At 43.0% G+C, this 15,900-nt stretch overlaps 1 protein-coding gene across 1 annotated transcript in view; it reads left to right on the forward strand.

Annotated features, from left to right (window-relative positions):
• Positions 1–15,900, forward strand: part of LOC136826378 (uncharacterized) — a 102,263-nt gene that overhangs the window by 49,529 nt on the left and 36,834 nt on the right. Inside the window, exon 8 of the mRNA XM_067083637.1 lies at positions 15,690–15,797. Coding sequence (XP_066939738.1) covers positions 15,690–15,797 — 108 coding nt within the window. The remainder of the gene's footprint in view (positions 1–15,689; positions 15,798–15,900) is intronic.

A 15,900-nucleotide genomic window follows, 5' to 3' on the forward strand; every position in this document is an offset into this window, starting at 1 on the left:
TCTTTAATGCCATAAGAATGATATTTATTTCTCTGTTATTATTTCACCGGCTGACACGGGTCCCCGATCCAGAAAAAGGATTTTGACAAAGGAAAAATCTATTTCTGGGGAGGGGCCCATGTCACCCGGTGACCCACCCCTGTTTTTCATTCTCTCCCTCCCATGGTAAACATCATTCTGGTGGGGTGGGTGCTAACATGGAATGCGACTAGTATTGCCTTGTGTGCAGTCCATGAGTAGTGCATGGGCTTGTATCGGCACCTCTCTCGTTGGGACTTTTGACATTGGGAATCTTTATAGGGCAGGGTCCCGTGATTGTGACAATCTCACCCTTTACCATATACGACTCCATTTCTTGGAGCTCGCTCTGGGGGTAGTAACCCCAGCTTTACATTTAGCTTTTCTCTGGTATCTAGCAACGGAATTACCTAGAAATAAGTGCTGAATGGATTATTTCACCGGGTGACACGGGCCCCTCCCCAGAAATAGATTTTTCCTTTGTCAAAATCCTTTTTTTAGTGTACTGTACTGTAGTAGAGTGATAAAATATGCAAATGATATGTAGGTAATTATTCAAATTATGTAGCTTCTATTAGTATAGTAATTAATTTTGGTGTGATACCTCTCCAAGCACGGAGTAAAGTAATGCCATTTCTGTTATTCAGTTTGAACATTTTTATTATAAACTTGAACGCTCACTCTTGGCCAAAAATAGATTTGGCATTCTTTAGAAAATATGAATTTAGTATCGCCAATAAAAGTTTTGGAGCATTGATTCTTTACAACTGAATCTTCAATGGTCTTCCACTCACTAGAACATAGACAAAAGCTCCTTAGAATGATGAGAGAAATGCAGGACGTATTATGAGATGTCTAACTAGAAGGAAATAAATTATGACTGAGGAGGTAAGTCCCACATCATGGATGGGCAATTTAATGACTGAGGAGATTAGTCCTGCACAGCGAAAGGGTTAAGTAGCCATAAAATTTTAGGACTAGAAGGGTGATGTTGGATGTGGATGTCACCCTTGCTTAACCTTTAGGTTTGAGAACTAGGAAGTGATGCAGGATGCCATGCGTACCTAGTCATGAAGTTTGAGATATGAAAGGGTGATCTTGGATGTGATAGTACTTAGTCATAGTAATTGAGAGCTAGGAGATAATGCTTGAGGTCATACTTACTTTGTCATAAAATCAGAGAACAGGAGGGAGATGAATGTGGCATTTACTTATCCCTAAATTTTGAGAATGTTGGATGTCACTCCTTCTAAAGCATGAAATTTGAGAACTAAGAGGAGGATATTATTATTATTATTATTATTATTATTATTATTATTATTATTATTATTATTGTTTTATTTTTTTTTTTTTTTTTGTCTATCACAGTCATCCTATTTGACTGGGTGGTTTTCATAGTGTGGGGTTCCTGGTTGCATCCTGCCTCCGTAGGAGTCCATCACTTTTCTCACTGTGCGCTGTTTCTATTAGCACACTTTTCTGCATGAGTCCTAGAGCTACTTCAGCATCTAGTTTTTCCAGGTTCCTCTTCAGAGATCTTGGGATCGTGCCTAGTGTTCCTATGATTATGGGTACAGTTTCCACTGGCATATTCCATATCCTTCTTATTTCTGTTTTCAGGTCTTGATACTTATCAATTTTTTCTTTTTCTTTCTCATCTACTCTGGTGCCCCATGGTATTGTGACATCAATGAGTGATACTTTCTTCTTGATTTTGTCAATCAACGTCACGTCTGGTCTCTTGGCATGCATCACCCTATCTGTTTTGATACCACAGTCCCAGAGGATCTTTGCCTGATCATTTTCTATCACTCCCTCAGGTTGGTGTTCGTACCACTCATTACTGCAAGCTAGAGCACTGGACATTCCCTTGCTATGTGGTTTATGGTCTCGTCTTCCATATTGCACTTCCTTTATATGTGTGAAGTGTTATTTCCATCTATTGTCCTTTGGACATATCTGGTTCTTAGGGCCTGGTCTTGTGCTGCTGTTAGCATTCCTTCTGGATGTGGGTGTATGATATTTAGGGCAAAAGCCCAGGCACTGGGGCCAAGAAGGCCATTCAGTGCCATAATGAAGAGAAAATAAATTATGTTAAGGTTATGAAATCATGAAGGAAATGATTAATAAATAAAATGAAGTGATGTGACCAATAAATAAGGGAATGAAGTTTAATGAATGATGTGATATATACATAGTAAAAAATTTAATGTCATTAAAATTCTATGTGATGTAATAAGTATATTAAGAAATAAATTAAATATCGTTAAAAATTTTAACACATTTTAAAAAAGAGATGATAGCAGAAATATCTGCTTCATCTCCCAAAATATCAGAGAGGGATTTACCCTGAAAATATCTCTCTTTGGTTAAAATATCTGGGGCAGACCACCAGAATGTGCTCCACTGTTAGTGCCTCGTCACAGTAAGCACACTGATGGGTTAGACGAGTGTGCCCAATCCTTAATCTGGTTAAAATAACCTCTGGTCGTCTGTCAAACTGGAATGACGAAGACCACGGTAGTATATTATCCCTAATATTTCTATATTTCTTATTACTGTATTGGCAAGAAGAGAAGTCCACCTTTCTTGCCATTTACTTAAAACATAAGATCTAATGGGACCTTTTAGGTCTATATGAGGCACTTTTCTGAAAGAGGTTTCTGATAAAATACTAGCAGCTTTCGCTTCCCTGTCTGCCGTTTCCTTCTTGATTTCTCCCCTCTGCAGCCATTGCTGGCCAGTTCTTTTGTCTGTCTCATGTACTGTCCCTGCATTGGTTTTTTGTGCCATTCCTCTGTTCTGTTTTTCATTCTCCTGTCTCTGTATATTTCTGGGTCTTTGTCTACTTTATCAGTCCTTCTTCCCATGCACTCCTTAGCCACTCATCTTCACTGGTTTTCAGATATTGCCCCAGCGCTCTGCTCTTGATGTTGACGCAGTCCTCTATGCTTAGTAGCCCTCTCCCCCCTTCCTTTCATGTTATGTATAGTCTGTCTGTATTTGCTCTTGGGTGTAGTGCTTTGTGTATTGCCTTGTGTTTTGTAGTTTTCTGGTCTATGCTGTGGAGTTCAGCCTTCGTCCATTCCACTACTCCTGCAATGTATCTGGTTACTGGTACTGCCCATGTGTTTGTGGCTTTCTTCATGTTTCTGGCATTGAGTTTTGATTTGAGTATCGCCTTAAGTCTCGGCATATATTCTTTCCTGATCTTGTCCTTCATCTCTTGGTGCTTTATATCCTCTCCTTTTATTATTCCCAGGTATTTGTATCCTGTCTCATCTATGTGTTTGATGCTATTCCCATCTGGTAGCTTTATCCCTTCAGTCCTTGTTACTTTGCCTTTTTGTATGTTGACCAACGCACATTTTTGTATTCCAAACTCCATCCTGATGTCCCCAGATACAATCCGTACAGTCTGGATTAGGATATCCATTTCCTTGATGCTCTTACCATATAGCTTGATATCCATGAACATCAGATGGTTAATTCTATTGCCTCCTCTCTTGAGTTGGTGCCTAGCATCCATCTTCTGTAGTACTTTTGTCATGGGAATCATGGCTACTACGAAGAGTAGTGGGGACAGTGAGTCGCCTTGAAAGATCCCTCTCCTGATGTTAACTTCTGCTAGTCTTATCCCAAAGCATGTAAGTACTGTATTCCAGGTGCGCATTGTATTTTTAAGGAAGCTGATGGTGTTTTCCTCTGCCCCACATATTTTCAGGCCTTCTATTAGCCACGTATGCGACATCATGTCAAAGGCTTTCCTGTAGTCAACTCATGCCATGCTTAGGTTGGTTCTCCTTCTCTTACTATTCGTCATTACCATTTTGTCTATTAGGAGCTTGTTTGTTCATGAAACTTACCTGTCAGATATATATATAGCTGTATTCTCCGAAGGTCCGACAGAATTTCAAATTTCGCGGCACACGCAGTGGCCGGTCAGGTGGTTAGTACCCATTCCCGCCGCTGGGAGGCGGGTATCAGGAACCATTCCCATTTTCCATTCAGATTTTCTCTGTCGCCGGTGTTGTCAACAACTGTTGTCTGCACCTCCGCCATAGGATTTGCTTTTTTCTTGAGTATCTGATTGTCTTTTGGTATTTTGACTTTGGATCGGTAGATCGGCATACGCTTTTTTTTTTTTTGACTTTTCTTTGGTTTTGCTTTAGATTATCATTATGTCTGGGTCAGCTCTGCTAGTTACCGTATGCGTGTGTGATGTCTGAATGTAAGGTGAGGTTGCCGAAAGCTGCGGTTGACCCTCACACTGTATGTTCTAACTGTAGGAAGCATATATGCATGTTGAATGATAGGTGTGATGAATGTGCTTCTTTGTCTGAAAATGAATGGAGAGCGTATGATAAATATGTGAGGAAGTTGGAGCGTGATCGACTGAGGAGGTCTTCCTCCAGGAGTGCTTCTCTTCATGGGAAGTGTTGATGTCGGCCCTAACTCCCTGTACCTTTAGATCCTAACCCTGTGGTTTTGTCTCCAGCCCCTGAGATCGTGCCAGTGGAGACTAATATGCTTTCCGCTATGATGGAATCGATTCGTGCATTAGAATCTAAGGTGTCAGCTCTCCAAGAAAAGTGTTGTGAAGTGACTAGTGCCCCCAGTGCAGTGGAGGGGGCGCCAGACCGCCCCATCATGCCTCTAGGCCTGGACCTCTGCTGACTCCCAGGACTCAGGAGAGAGCATGTCGAAAGTCAAGGAGGGTGACGGGGAACCCCACCAGTCTGGCGTCCTTTCGGCAGGTCCTGAAGACGTTTCCCAGGCTGCCCAGGCGCGAACTCGTGTTCGGGTCCTAAAGGACTGCTTTCGCCTTCTGACACGCCCTCCCCACGCAGGGGTTGGAACTGGTCAGATAGACTCTCGCCCTCTTAAGAGCCTTTTAGGGAGGAGGACGCTTCACGCCCTCCTCTCCTACTCTGTGCTCCTCACCAGAGTTTGTGGATGCGTTCCCACCCCGCAAAGAAGTACCGGACGTCATCCGAAGAAGACGTGTTTGAGCGCCCAAGAGCTCTCCTCCTCAAGAGAAGAGGATTAGACGCCCCTCGTCCTTCTGCCTCTAGGTTCCGTAATTCTCCAGAGAGAGGCGTCACCAACGAGGACCCTTATTGCCTCCATGCAGCAGCAACTCTCCTCATTCATTGCAGAGAGAGAGTCCAGGTCCCGCACTGTCGGAAGGATGTTAGACTTCCAGTGAAGAGATCTAGGCGTTCTCCTTCTCCTGCTCCTCGTTCGTCACCTTCGCCTGCTTCGCGCCTGCTCGTCGTGGAAGGAACCCTAGACTCGTCCCCGGAGGGTGTTGGGAGGATCGCCGTGACGCCACCCCAGGACGCCCTCCTCCCTTCTCGTTCTAGACGCCACGTTCTCCTTTTTGTTGATGACGCGTCAGGCTCCTGACGCTTGTCATGCTGCCAGACGTGACGCTCTAAGGGACGATCCAGACGTTCGTCATGCTGCCAGACGTGACGCCGATTGACGCCAAGAAGCTCGCCATGCTGCCAGACGTGACGCCCGATGGACGTTTTTGACTCCCTTCAAGACGCTCCACCTGCCGTTGCTGTCGCCTCTCGTGTGGTTCCTGGTTCTCCTGTTGCTTTGCACGCCAGTTCCTCTTCCAAGCAGAGGTCCCTGCGGCGTGTTTCCTCTCCAACTTCTCTCTGCTCTTCCCCGCCCGATGTTGAGATAGACTCAAGGTCTCGGAGTCTGAAGATGAGATTAAGGATCAGTCCTCGCCGCCGGACTACCAGATTTTCAAGCTGTTGAAGGAATTGTTTCCGACAAGTTTCTGCCGGCAGTACCTCTCTCTCTCCTTCTCAACTGACTTCGACTAAGTCTAGAAAGCCCCGGGATTTCTGAAGATGACTAAATCGCTTCCACTAAGCGGGCCTTCAAGAAAGTCCATTTGTGGATGGACTCGCAAAGCTCAAGGAAAGTCTTCTTTTCGCCCTTCCCTTCAAGACTCTCGAAAAGCGCGATGTGGTATGAGACCGGAGAAGACTTAGGCTTACGCCTTCCTTCCTCATCTAAGGGAGACTTCGCGCTCTCTCGTTGATTCGAGTAGGAGGTCTCATCTGTCGACGGCCAAGGTTCCCTGGACTCTTACGGAGATGGACCATCTTTTGAAGGGCCTTTTTCAAGACGATAGAAGTTTTCAACTTCCTTGACTGGTGCCTTGGAGCTTTGGACCTTAAGTCTCGGAGTCAGGACTCGATCTCCTTGTCGGACCTTTTGAGCATCTTGTCTTGCATGGACAAGGCGGTCCGAGATGGTTCTGACGAATTGGCCTCGCACTTTGCGACTGGAGTGCTCAAGAAGAGGTCTCTTCTGCGGTTTCGCTTACGAAGTCCGTCTCCTTGGCACAGAAAGGAGAACTGTTGTTTGCTCCCCTTTCCAGTCATCTTTTCCCGGCTTCGATGGTAAAGGACATCGCTGCAAGCTTGCAAGAGAAGACCACACAGGACCTGTTGGCTCAGTCATCGGCGCCCTGCGGTTCCTGCGGACTCGACGACGCCAACCCGCCAGCATTCACCCAAGATGAAGAAGCCCTTTGTGCCGGATCATCTTCAAAGCCTTCTTCTCGAGGAAAGAACCTCTCGAGAGGAAAAGCCCTTGCTAGAGGTAGGGGCAAGAAGTGATGTGATTCTCCTCCAGATACCGGTGGGTGCCAGGCTTTTTGCGTTTTCCGAGGCCTGGAAAGTGAGAGGGGCAGACAGTTGGTCCCTTTCGGTTTTAGAGAAAGGATACAAGATCCCTTTCCTTTCTCCCCTCCCTTAAGCCTTTCCCCCTTGGACCTCTCTCCGCCAGTGACGGTCCAGAAAAACAAAATGCTCGTCAAGAGAGCAGTAGAACAGGTCTTAGACCTGAATTCCCCGGCTTCTACAACAGGCTGTTCCTGGTCCCGAAACAGTCGGGAAGTTGGAGACCTGTGCTGATGTCAGCAGCCTGAACCGAAATCGTGAAAGAAACTTTCAAGATGGAGACGGCGCAGTCTGTTCTAGGAGCCTTAAGACCAGGGGATTGGATGGTATCCTCGACCTTCAGGACGCTGCATTTCCACGCATCGATACATCCTCAGTCAAGGAAGTTCCTGAGGTCTGTCTTGAGGGGAAAGGTGTATCAATTCAGAGCTCTTTGCTTTGGCCTGTCCACAGCTCCCATGATTTTCACCGTCATCATGAGGAATGTAGCAAGGTGGCTGCATCTGGCAGGCGACGTGTGTCGCTCTACTTGGACGACTGGCTGATTCGAAAGCGCCATCGAGGGAGAGGTGTCTGGAGGATCTTCAAGCAACTTTGAACCTGATTTTTAAAGAACTCGGCCTGCTGGTCAACTTCGAAAAGTCACACCTGACCCCAACTCAGTCCATCGTATCTGGGGATTCAGATGGACTCAGTGGCTTTTCGGCTTTTCCGTCCCCGAACGCCAACAGCTGTGCTACGGAAAAGTCCTGGCCTTCCTAGGGAAAGAAACATGTTCGGTGAGGGAGTGGATGAGTCTGCTGGGGACCATTTCCTCACTGGAAAAGTTTGTTTCCCTGGGGAGACTACATCTCAGGCCTCTTCAGTTCTTCCTGCAAGACAACTGGGAAGACAAGGAAAATCTCGAGTTGTCTCTCAAACTTTTCCTCGAAGTGAAGGAGCATCTCAGGTGGTGGTTGATCCTCGAAGCTTTCAGAAGGCGTGTCTCTCAGCCTTCCGAACCCGACCTAGTGTTGTTCTCCCGACGCGCCAATGTCGGGTGGTGGGGAGCAACACTGGGGAAGAGAGAAGTGTCAGGCACCTGGAGAAGGGAACAGGTGACCTGGCATATCAATATGAAAGAATTAGGGCGATTCTTCTAGCCCTTCGATTCTTCAAGATCAAGTGTCCGGTCGCACAGTCCAGGTAAACGCGACAATACCACAGCTCTAGCTTACCTGAAAAAGCAGGGAGGCACTCATTCTCGTTCCCTGTTCGCTGAATTACTTGCAAAAGAGATCCTGTTGTGGGCGAGTTCCAGGAACGTTACGATCCTGACGAGATTTGTAGCAGGCGTTCAGAACGTGAGAGCGGACCTGCTAAGTCGTCGTCATCAACTGCTCCCCGACAGAGTGGACTCTGAACCAGGAGGTGTGCCAAAAACTGTGGGGTTTATGGGGTCGACCCTTAGTAGACCTGTTTGCAACATCAAAGAACAACAGGCTTCCGCTCTACTGCTCTCCTGTCCTGGATCCAGGAGCAGTATCAATAGACGCCCTTCTTTGGGACTGGTCTCGTCTGGACCTTTACGCTTTCCCTCCCTTCAAGATCCTGGGAGAAGTGGTCAGGAAGTTAGCGCCGTCGCAAGACACAAGGATGACTCTGATCGCTCCGCATTGGCCTTACAAGGAGTGGTTCCCGGAGGTAATGTCGCTTCTGGTAGACTTTCCAAGGGTGTTGCCTCTTCGCCCAGATCTACTCAGACAGCCCCACTTCGAACGATACCATCAAAACCTCTCCGCCTCGGTCTGACTGCGTTCAGACTATCGAAATGCTGGGAGAGCGAGAGGTTTTTCGAAGCAGGTGGCAAGAGCGATCGCGAGAGCCAGGAGAACATCTTCGATCGCAGTTTACCAGTCGAAGTGGGCCGTATTTCGGCAGTGGTGTAAACGCAGAGGGATTTCCTCTTCCTCGACCACTGTGAGCCAGATTGCAGACTTCCTTCTTTTTCTTAGGAAGTTCCGAAGCTGGCAGTCTCTACTATTAAGGGATATAAGAGTATGTTGTCGGGTCTTTCGGCACAGAGGAATAGATATCGCCAACAATACGGACCTACATGACCTCATTAGGTCGCTCGAGACGACTAAGGTGCATCAGTTTTTGGTTCCATCTTGGAATTTGGACGTAGTTCTTAAGTTCCTGATGCAAAACCCTTTTGAACCCTTCATCATGCTGCTTCTTTGAGGGACGAACAAAGAAGACATTATTTTTAGTTGCTCTCGCTACTGCAAAGAGAATCAGTGAGATTCATGCAATATCTAAGTCAATTGGTTTTAAAGGAGACGATGCGGTGTGCTCTTCTTCAACCGCGTTTCTTGCCAAGAATGAGAACCCGTCTCACCCCTGGCCCAAGTCCTTTGAATTGAAAGGTTTGGCGGGTATTCTGGGTCAGGAACCAGAAAGATTGCTATGCCCTGTTCGGGCTCTAAAGTTCTACTTGGACAAGACAAAAGAGTCGAGAGGTCTTATGGATAGGTTATGGTGCTCGGTGAGAAGACCTGACGTCCCCATGTCAAAGAATGCGCTGGCTTTTCTTCTTGAGGTCCACCATTCAAGAAGCGCATAAGAGTTGTCAGGAGAGTGACTTGAACTTTTGAAAGTTAAAGCGCATGAGGTTCGGGCTGTTGCAACGTCAGTAGCCTTTCAAAAGAACATGGCTCTGAACGATATTATGAATGCCACCTATTGGAGAAGTCATTCTGTGTTCGCCTCTCATTACCTAAAGGACGTAAGAACAGTGTATGAGTCTTGCTGTTCATTGGGACCTTCACGTTTCAGGCTGGTACGATCTTGGGAGAAGGAGGCAGTACCCATCCTATCCTTTAATGTATGGTTAGGAATAGTTTTTAAAATTTTTTGGTTGTGTTTTTATGGTTGTGGGTAGACTGTGGGGGCAGTCTTCCTTTTCCTTAGTTTTTAACTAGTCACGATGTTTGGTAGGTCAGGTGGTTATTTTTGTCTCTTTGCTTCCTTCTTGAGGGCTACGATCTGGTCACATAGTGGTCACGTCCCCGTTGACAGATCGTCTGGAACTCTCCAACCATATAGGTCTCTACCTCGTTGGAAACTCCAGTAAAGCAGACGCAGACTTGGGTGACAGTAATCACGAAGTCAGCTATGCTAAAAGGTAAGGAACCAAGATGTGTAATCATCTACATTGTTTTGTTTCTCAATCCTATGCTGTCTCTGCCCACCTCCAATGGTGCGATTCAGTTATATATATATCTGACAGGTAAGTTTCATGAACAAAATGATATTTTAATGATAAAATAAGGTTTGTTCATACTTACCTGGCAGATATATATTTGTAGTGCCCACCCTCCTCCCCTCAGGAGACAACGGCACTATGAAAATCTGAATGGAAAATGGGAATGGTTTTCTGATACCCGCCTCCCAGCGGCGGGAATGGGTACTAACCACCTGACCGGCCACTGCGTGCAGCCGCATGAAATTTGAAATTTGTCGGACCTTCGGAGAATACAGCTATATATATATCTGCCAGGTAAGTATGAACAAACCTTATTTTATCATTAAAATATCATTTTTATGTGCCCCTACACATCTTTCTGCAACCTTTCTGTTGGTGGGGGATGGTGTTTGTATCCTCTAGGTAGTTGTATAGCCTTTCACTGATGATACCTGTTAGTAACTTCCACATTATTGGTAGGCAGGTGATAGGCCTGTAGTTACTTGCTATATTTCTCTTGTTCTTGTCTTTCTGTACTAAGGATGTTCTCCCTGTGGTCATCCATTTGGGCGCATGATGGTTTGTGATACAATGCTGGAGTTGTTCTGCTATTTGTGGGTGTAGGGCCCTGAAGTTTTTGAGCCAGTATCCATGGACTTCATCGGGACTTCGGGCTTTCCAGTTGGGCATTTTCTTTAGTTGGTGTTTGACTGTGTCTGTCGTGATCTCGGTGAATCTTTGTTTTATTCTCCCCATTTCTTCTGCCTTGATTTCCTGGAGTCATGTTGCATGTTTGTTGTGTGATACCAGATTGTTCCATATGTTTTCCCAGAGTCTCTTGCTTGGTTCGGCTTCAGGAATTTTCTGGTGGTTGTCTTCCCCTCTTAGTTAGCTTTGTAGTCTTTTCTGGTTGGTTCCGAAGAGTTTGTTCTGTTGGTATTCTTTATTCCTGTTCATGTGCTGTTGGATCTCATGTGCTTTGGCTTTAAGGATATTGGCGGCCTGCGATTTTGGTGATATTGGCTCAAATTCATGAAAATTAGTTATCGTCATATTTCCACAGATCTGGGTCCCGGCCATTGCCACGCGTAAGATAATATCGATACGAAGCCTTTTAAACGGTTTAAAGACTAATTTAAAGGCCAAACCCAAGTAGAGAATTAAAGGTTTGGGTAGGGGTGGTTTTACTATTTCATTTTGCATTCATTCTTCAGATATTTGTATTTCTTTTCATAGAGTATTCTTTCGTATGCCATACAATATGTTTTCCTGATAGAGTTGGCAACTCTTCCCAGGACTGAATAATGCGAGCCAGTTGTCCCAAGAGAGAATTCTTATATTTCTTTGATGTAATTGTGTATTTGTTATTTTCAATCCATTGCAACACTTCCTTGGACTTTTGGACGTCAATTGTGTATTTATATATTACCAACATGCCAAAAAGAAGTTTAGTGTTTAAGGGAAGCAAGCTCGCAATATCAAAACTTATCTTGAAGCTAAAAGTATAGACACAGCTAATGTTGTGGCTTCTCACAAGTTGCCACCAACCAACTGTGCTGAGGAGATGCCAAGCACTTCCTATTACGAAGCTCGCTCCGAGTGAAATCTATTATTCCCTTGCAAAAATATATCAAGATGATGATGATGGCACCAACGACTTTGTTTTGAAGTTATCTGATGATGAGGACGGGGAGGAGGAAGAGAATGACCAATTTCAAGATGTAATTGCTGTCCCTGACGTAGCTTCTGGAGATATGGAAGCTGCTGGTGCTCTCGCATTGTGGCAAAGATCACTAGACAGGAAATTCATGTATAAAGTATTTGTTGGTGAAGGGGATTTGACAGCATATAAAGGAGTATGCAGTTTGAATGAGGGCACTGGTCCTTATGGCACTCCATATCCAGTGCTTAAGGAAGAATGCATGAACCACGTTTGGAAGAGGATTGTCTTTCGTCTTATGGCCTTGAAAAAGATACACAGTATGTTTTGAAATATGTAACAACAACAAACAAAGTTATGTTTAGGAGTAAGCTTGGAGGACTCAATAAATTGAGTGATAGCACGGTGATAAAGATTGGAACATGGTATCGGCTATGCAGCAAGTTCATTGCTGCCTATTATGAGAAAAACGACAGGAGAAAGCCTGAAAGACCTCAGATGAAAGAGAAGATCAGGAAATGAATGGCTGCTATGCATTCAAGAAAGCAAAAGGTGCAAAGAACATCAAAAGGAGGATATGAAGGAGGGGCTCATTAGCCTCCTAAAAACCTGGCAGCACAAGAGTAGAGTGGCATTCTATGATAACCCCCAAAAATAATATAAACTATTTTCTTTAAGTGATAAAGGTTTTTTTTTTAGAGGGAATAATATATCTCTTATAAAAGAGAGGGGAACAAGTGCCTTGTAGGTTTTTCCAAGAAACTTTATATGCTTCTAAAAGCAAAATAAATGGTTAGTAAAACTTTGCATTTTTCTCAAACTTACTTTTTCTACATTCAAATTCCAAAAACTCCCTTATTTATGAATGGATTTTAAAAATCTAAAAAGCAATTTGAACAAGGATAGTGAGAGAACACATCGGCAAATTTATTTTTCTCTTTTCTTTAAAAAATTTTTTTTACCAAGATTTAATATATAATTTTATGGTATTTTTTATTGCACTTTTTAAAATATTTTTTTAAAATAGCATACATCACATATTAGATTTTTGATTTTGCCATTTTATTTGATAGGAACTAAACTTTCTGCCATTACTTTTGTTTTTAAATTGAATGATAAATAAAGAAGGAGATGTACAGTAAACCCCCCGTATTCGCGTTCTCATGGTTTGCGGACTCACGCATTCGCGGGTTTCTCTGTGGAACATATCTAGCCATCATTCGTAGAAAATTCGCCCATTCGCGGTATTTTTCATTGAGAAATATTCACTAATTACTGTATTTTCATATAATTTTCATGAATAAATGCACTTTTTGTGATAAAACTATTAAAATACTCAGGTATAAGCATTTTTACAGGGTTTTTCTTGGTTTAAGCTATCAAAATGGGCAGTTCTAAGTGTTTTTAGAGGGGTTTTAAGCATTCGCAGATTTGATCTATTCGCGGGGGGGGGGGGGGGTTGTGTGTGGAACGCATCCCCCGCGAATACAGGGGTTCACTGTACTTTAAAAAAAAAACAAAAAATGTTATGTTTAAAAGAAAATATTCGTTAAAAAAAAAAAGTTTTCATCCAATTCACCTGAAATTTTGTATGCATCTTTGGTCAAACTAGAGGTAGCACCTGTGGAAGTTTGAACACCATCACTCAAAATTAATCCCTGACCCCGCCGATACCCGTAAGCCTCTGTTTTATATCTTCTATTGTGTTGTTTAGTCCCTTCTCCTGTACTTTGCATTTCTCATTCAGTTCCTCTCTTGTTTCTTGCTTCTTAGCCTCTTTTCTGCCACCTCTTTCAGTTTACTCAAGTCAGATCTCATTGCCATGATTTGTTTTTCCAGGTGCCTTTTCCAAGGCAGTTGCTGTTTTGGTTTCTGTTGGGTTGGTTGTGATGGCAGTGTTGGTGTTTGTATCCCCATGAGTTCTACTGCTAGTCTTGCTCCTGCATATGCCAGGTTATTTGTTTCTGTGATACTATGGTGTGGATTAATCTCATTATTTCATTAATTTCACATGTTTTTTCCCTTAGTTTCTTTGTGTTGTAGGCTTTCATGGAGGGAATCTGTGTTCTTTCTCTATCTGGCTTCATCCACTGTCTGATCTTTTCCACCCATTCCGACCTCTGTGTTACATCTATGGTGTTTTCTCGTGTGTCGTTGTTTGGTAGCTCATCATTCCTGTCATTTTCTGTGTCATCATCTCTTAGTTCATCTTCTTGTCCTTCATTGCTGGGTGTTATTTCTTTCCAGTTCCTCACTTTCTGTTGTGTAGAGCCAGTTATTTTTCTTTATGTTCCTTACCTGGTCTGCCAGCCTCTGTTTTGTTTGAGGGCTGTTATCTCTCTCATTCCAGATGTTGACCAGTCTTCTTCTGTATCCTCTTTCTGTCAGGTTGCTTCTGATGTAGCATCTCCAAATTTCCTTATTTTCGTCTCTTGTCCATTTCTTCTTCTGGTTTGCTTGTGTAGCTCCAGTCTCTGGTTGCTGGTTACTGTCATTGTGGTGGTCAGTTGCTGGATGACGACCTCCAAGTACCTGACCGTCCTCCCCGTCGATTGGGTTGTGCACCTGGCTGCCGGACGAAGCTCCTCTGTTGCCAGAAGTTCCATTTATGTCGTCATTTATTCTTTCATTTCTTTCCACCATTGCTGAGTTTCGCTATTTAACCCATAGCTGGACCCTACCCCATCGAGAATAGGTACTCAATTACAGCTGAGTAGACTGAGGAAATTATGGTAAAGATCCTTTCCCAAGAAATCAATGCTGAGGAGAGCTGTCACCCATCCAACGACTGACCAGCCCCAATGTTGCTTAACCAGTCCATCGATGAACTAAACCACTCTGCCACAGGGTCCATATTATTATTATTATTATTATTATTATTATTATTATTATTATTATTATTATTATTAAAATTATTATTATAATTATTATTATTAAAGCTGAAAATCCCATTTTAAACTTTTTAAGTTAACCATGTTGTACTTTTGTGAGAGTATTGATCCCTAATGCTCTGAAGGTCAAGTGTATGTTTAAGTGGTTATTTTATGGCAGATTTACTTGAAATATAGTTGAACAGCATTGCTTTTGACAGACAGGGCAGATGCCCAGTCTAGGTTAATTTGTTTGTTTGCATTGTGGAAGACATGACAAAACCCAAAATTGATAACTACAGTGTCGAAAGGAACAAATTTCACAAATAAACAAACAGCTGTAAGATGGAAATTGAAAGGACTCCAGTTTTGATGAAGTAGCGTATTTGGTAAAGTTGGTTGAAAATCTTAGTTCTCAAAATATATCAAAGAATTTGTACTTTAATTTTAGAATGCAATACAAATCAAGGCACTGCCTACCTTAAGTGCTCTCTTACTTTTGTATAAACTAACCAAAGACTCTGCCTATTGTTTTCAAAGTATTAAAGATATCTACAGCATAAGTTTTGAAGTAATCAAACATGAATAAGTTGACTGTCCATTGAATTCTGAGGAGAAAAGATTCAATAGGTATAATTTTGGAGATAAAATTCATTGGACAAAGTACGATACAAAAATGAGACGTCATTGGCAAAATTGGGTATGTGTCTTTTAGTTCTAAATTATTGTAATTAGGAAATTTTGTCTTATAAAAATTACCCCATGACGAGCTATGTGCAATTTGTGGATCTGATGGTCATTCCACATACATCTTAGACATGTAGACCCTAATTTGTTCTGTGTAAAACTGAATAAAAGCTTTTAATGGCTAGAACTGGAAAATTAGCAAAGCTTGTAATGACTAGAACTTTATTATTAACAAAGCTGCCAGTAACCAAAACTAAAATATTTGGAAAAGAGATAAAACTAGAATTGAAATTTAGGGAGATTTGAGACAGTAAATAATCCCTCTAGCAAGTTAGTCTTGAAAGACCAGGTTTCCCAAATTCTTAGTTTAACTTGTTGCTCTGTAGTTTTAAGATGGTCTAGGATTAGGTGGAGTGCTGTATATTAAAATTGAATAAAATTTTATACAAGGTGATGGAGTTTAGTGGTAATTTAGATGATGATGGTGTTATGCATTCCTTTTTTTTATTTTTTTGCAGGTGGTAGACCACTCTGAAATTTTCTCTGGTGTTCGTGTTGTTGACAAACCTCTCACTGAAGATCAGATGATGGGTGAAGTGCTTTCTCTTATCCTTGGAAACAGTCGAGTAAGCTTTCATTGATTTTAGTACCAAATATTTTTTAAGATTTTACCCTTAAATTCGTGTTCATTTTATATTCACTGAAGCTGAGTAGGCCATGGGCGCATGA

Source organism: Macrobrachium rosenbergii, chromosome 40, assembly GCF_040412425.1.
Source record: "Macrobrachium rosenbergii isolate ZJJX-2024 chromosome 40, ASM4041242v1, whole genome shotgun sequence".
In the NCBI taxonomy this organism is placed as follows: Eukaryota; Metazoa; Arthropoda; class Malacostraca; order Decapoda; family Palaemonidae; genus Macrobrachium; species Macrobrachium rosenbergii.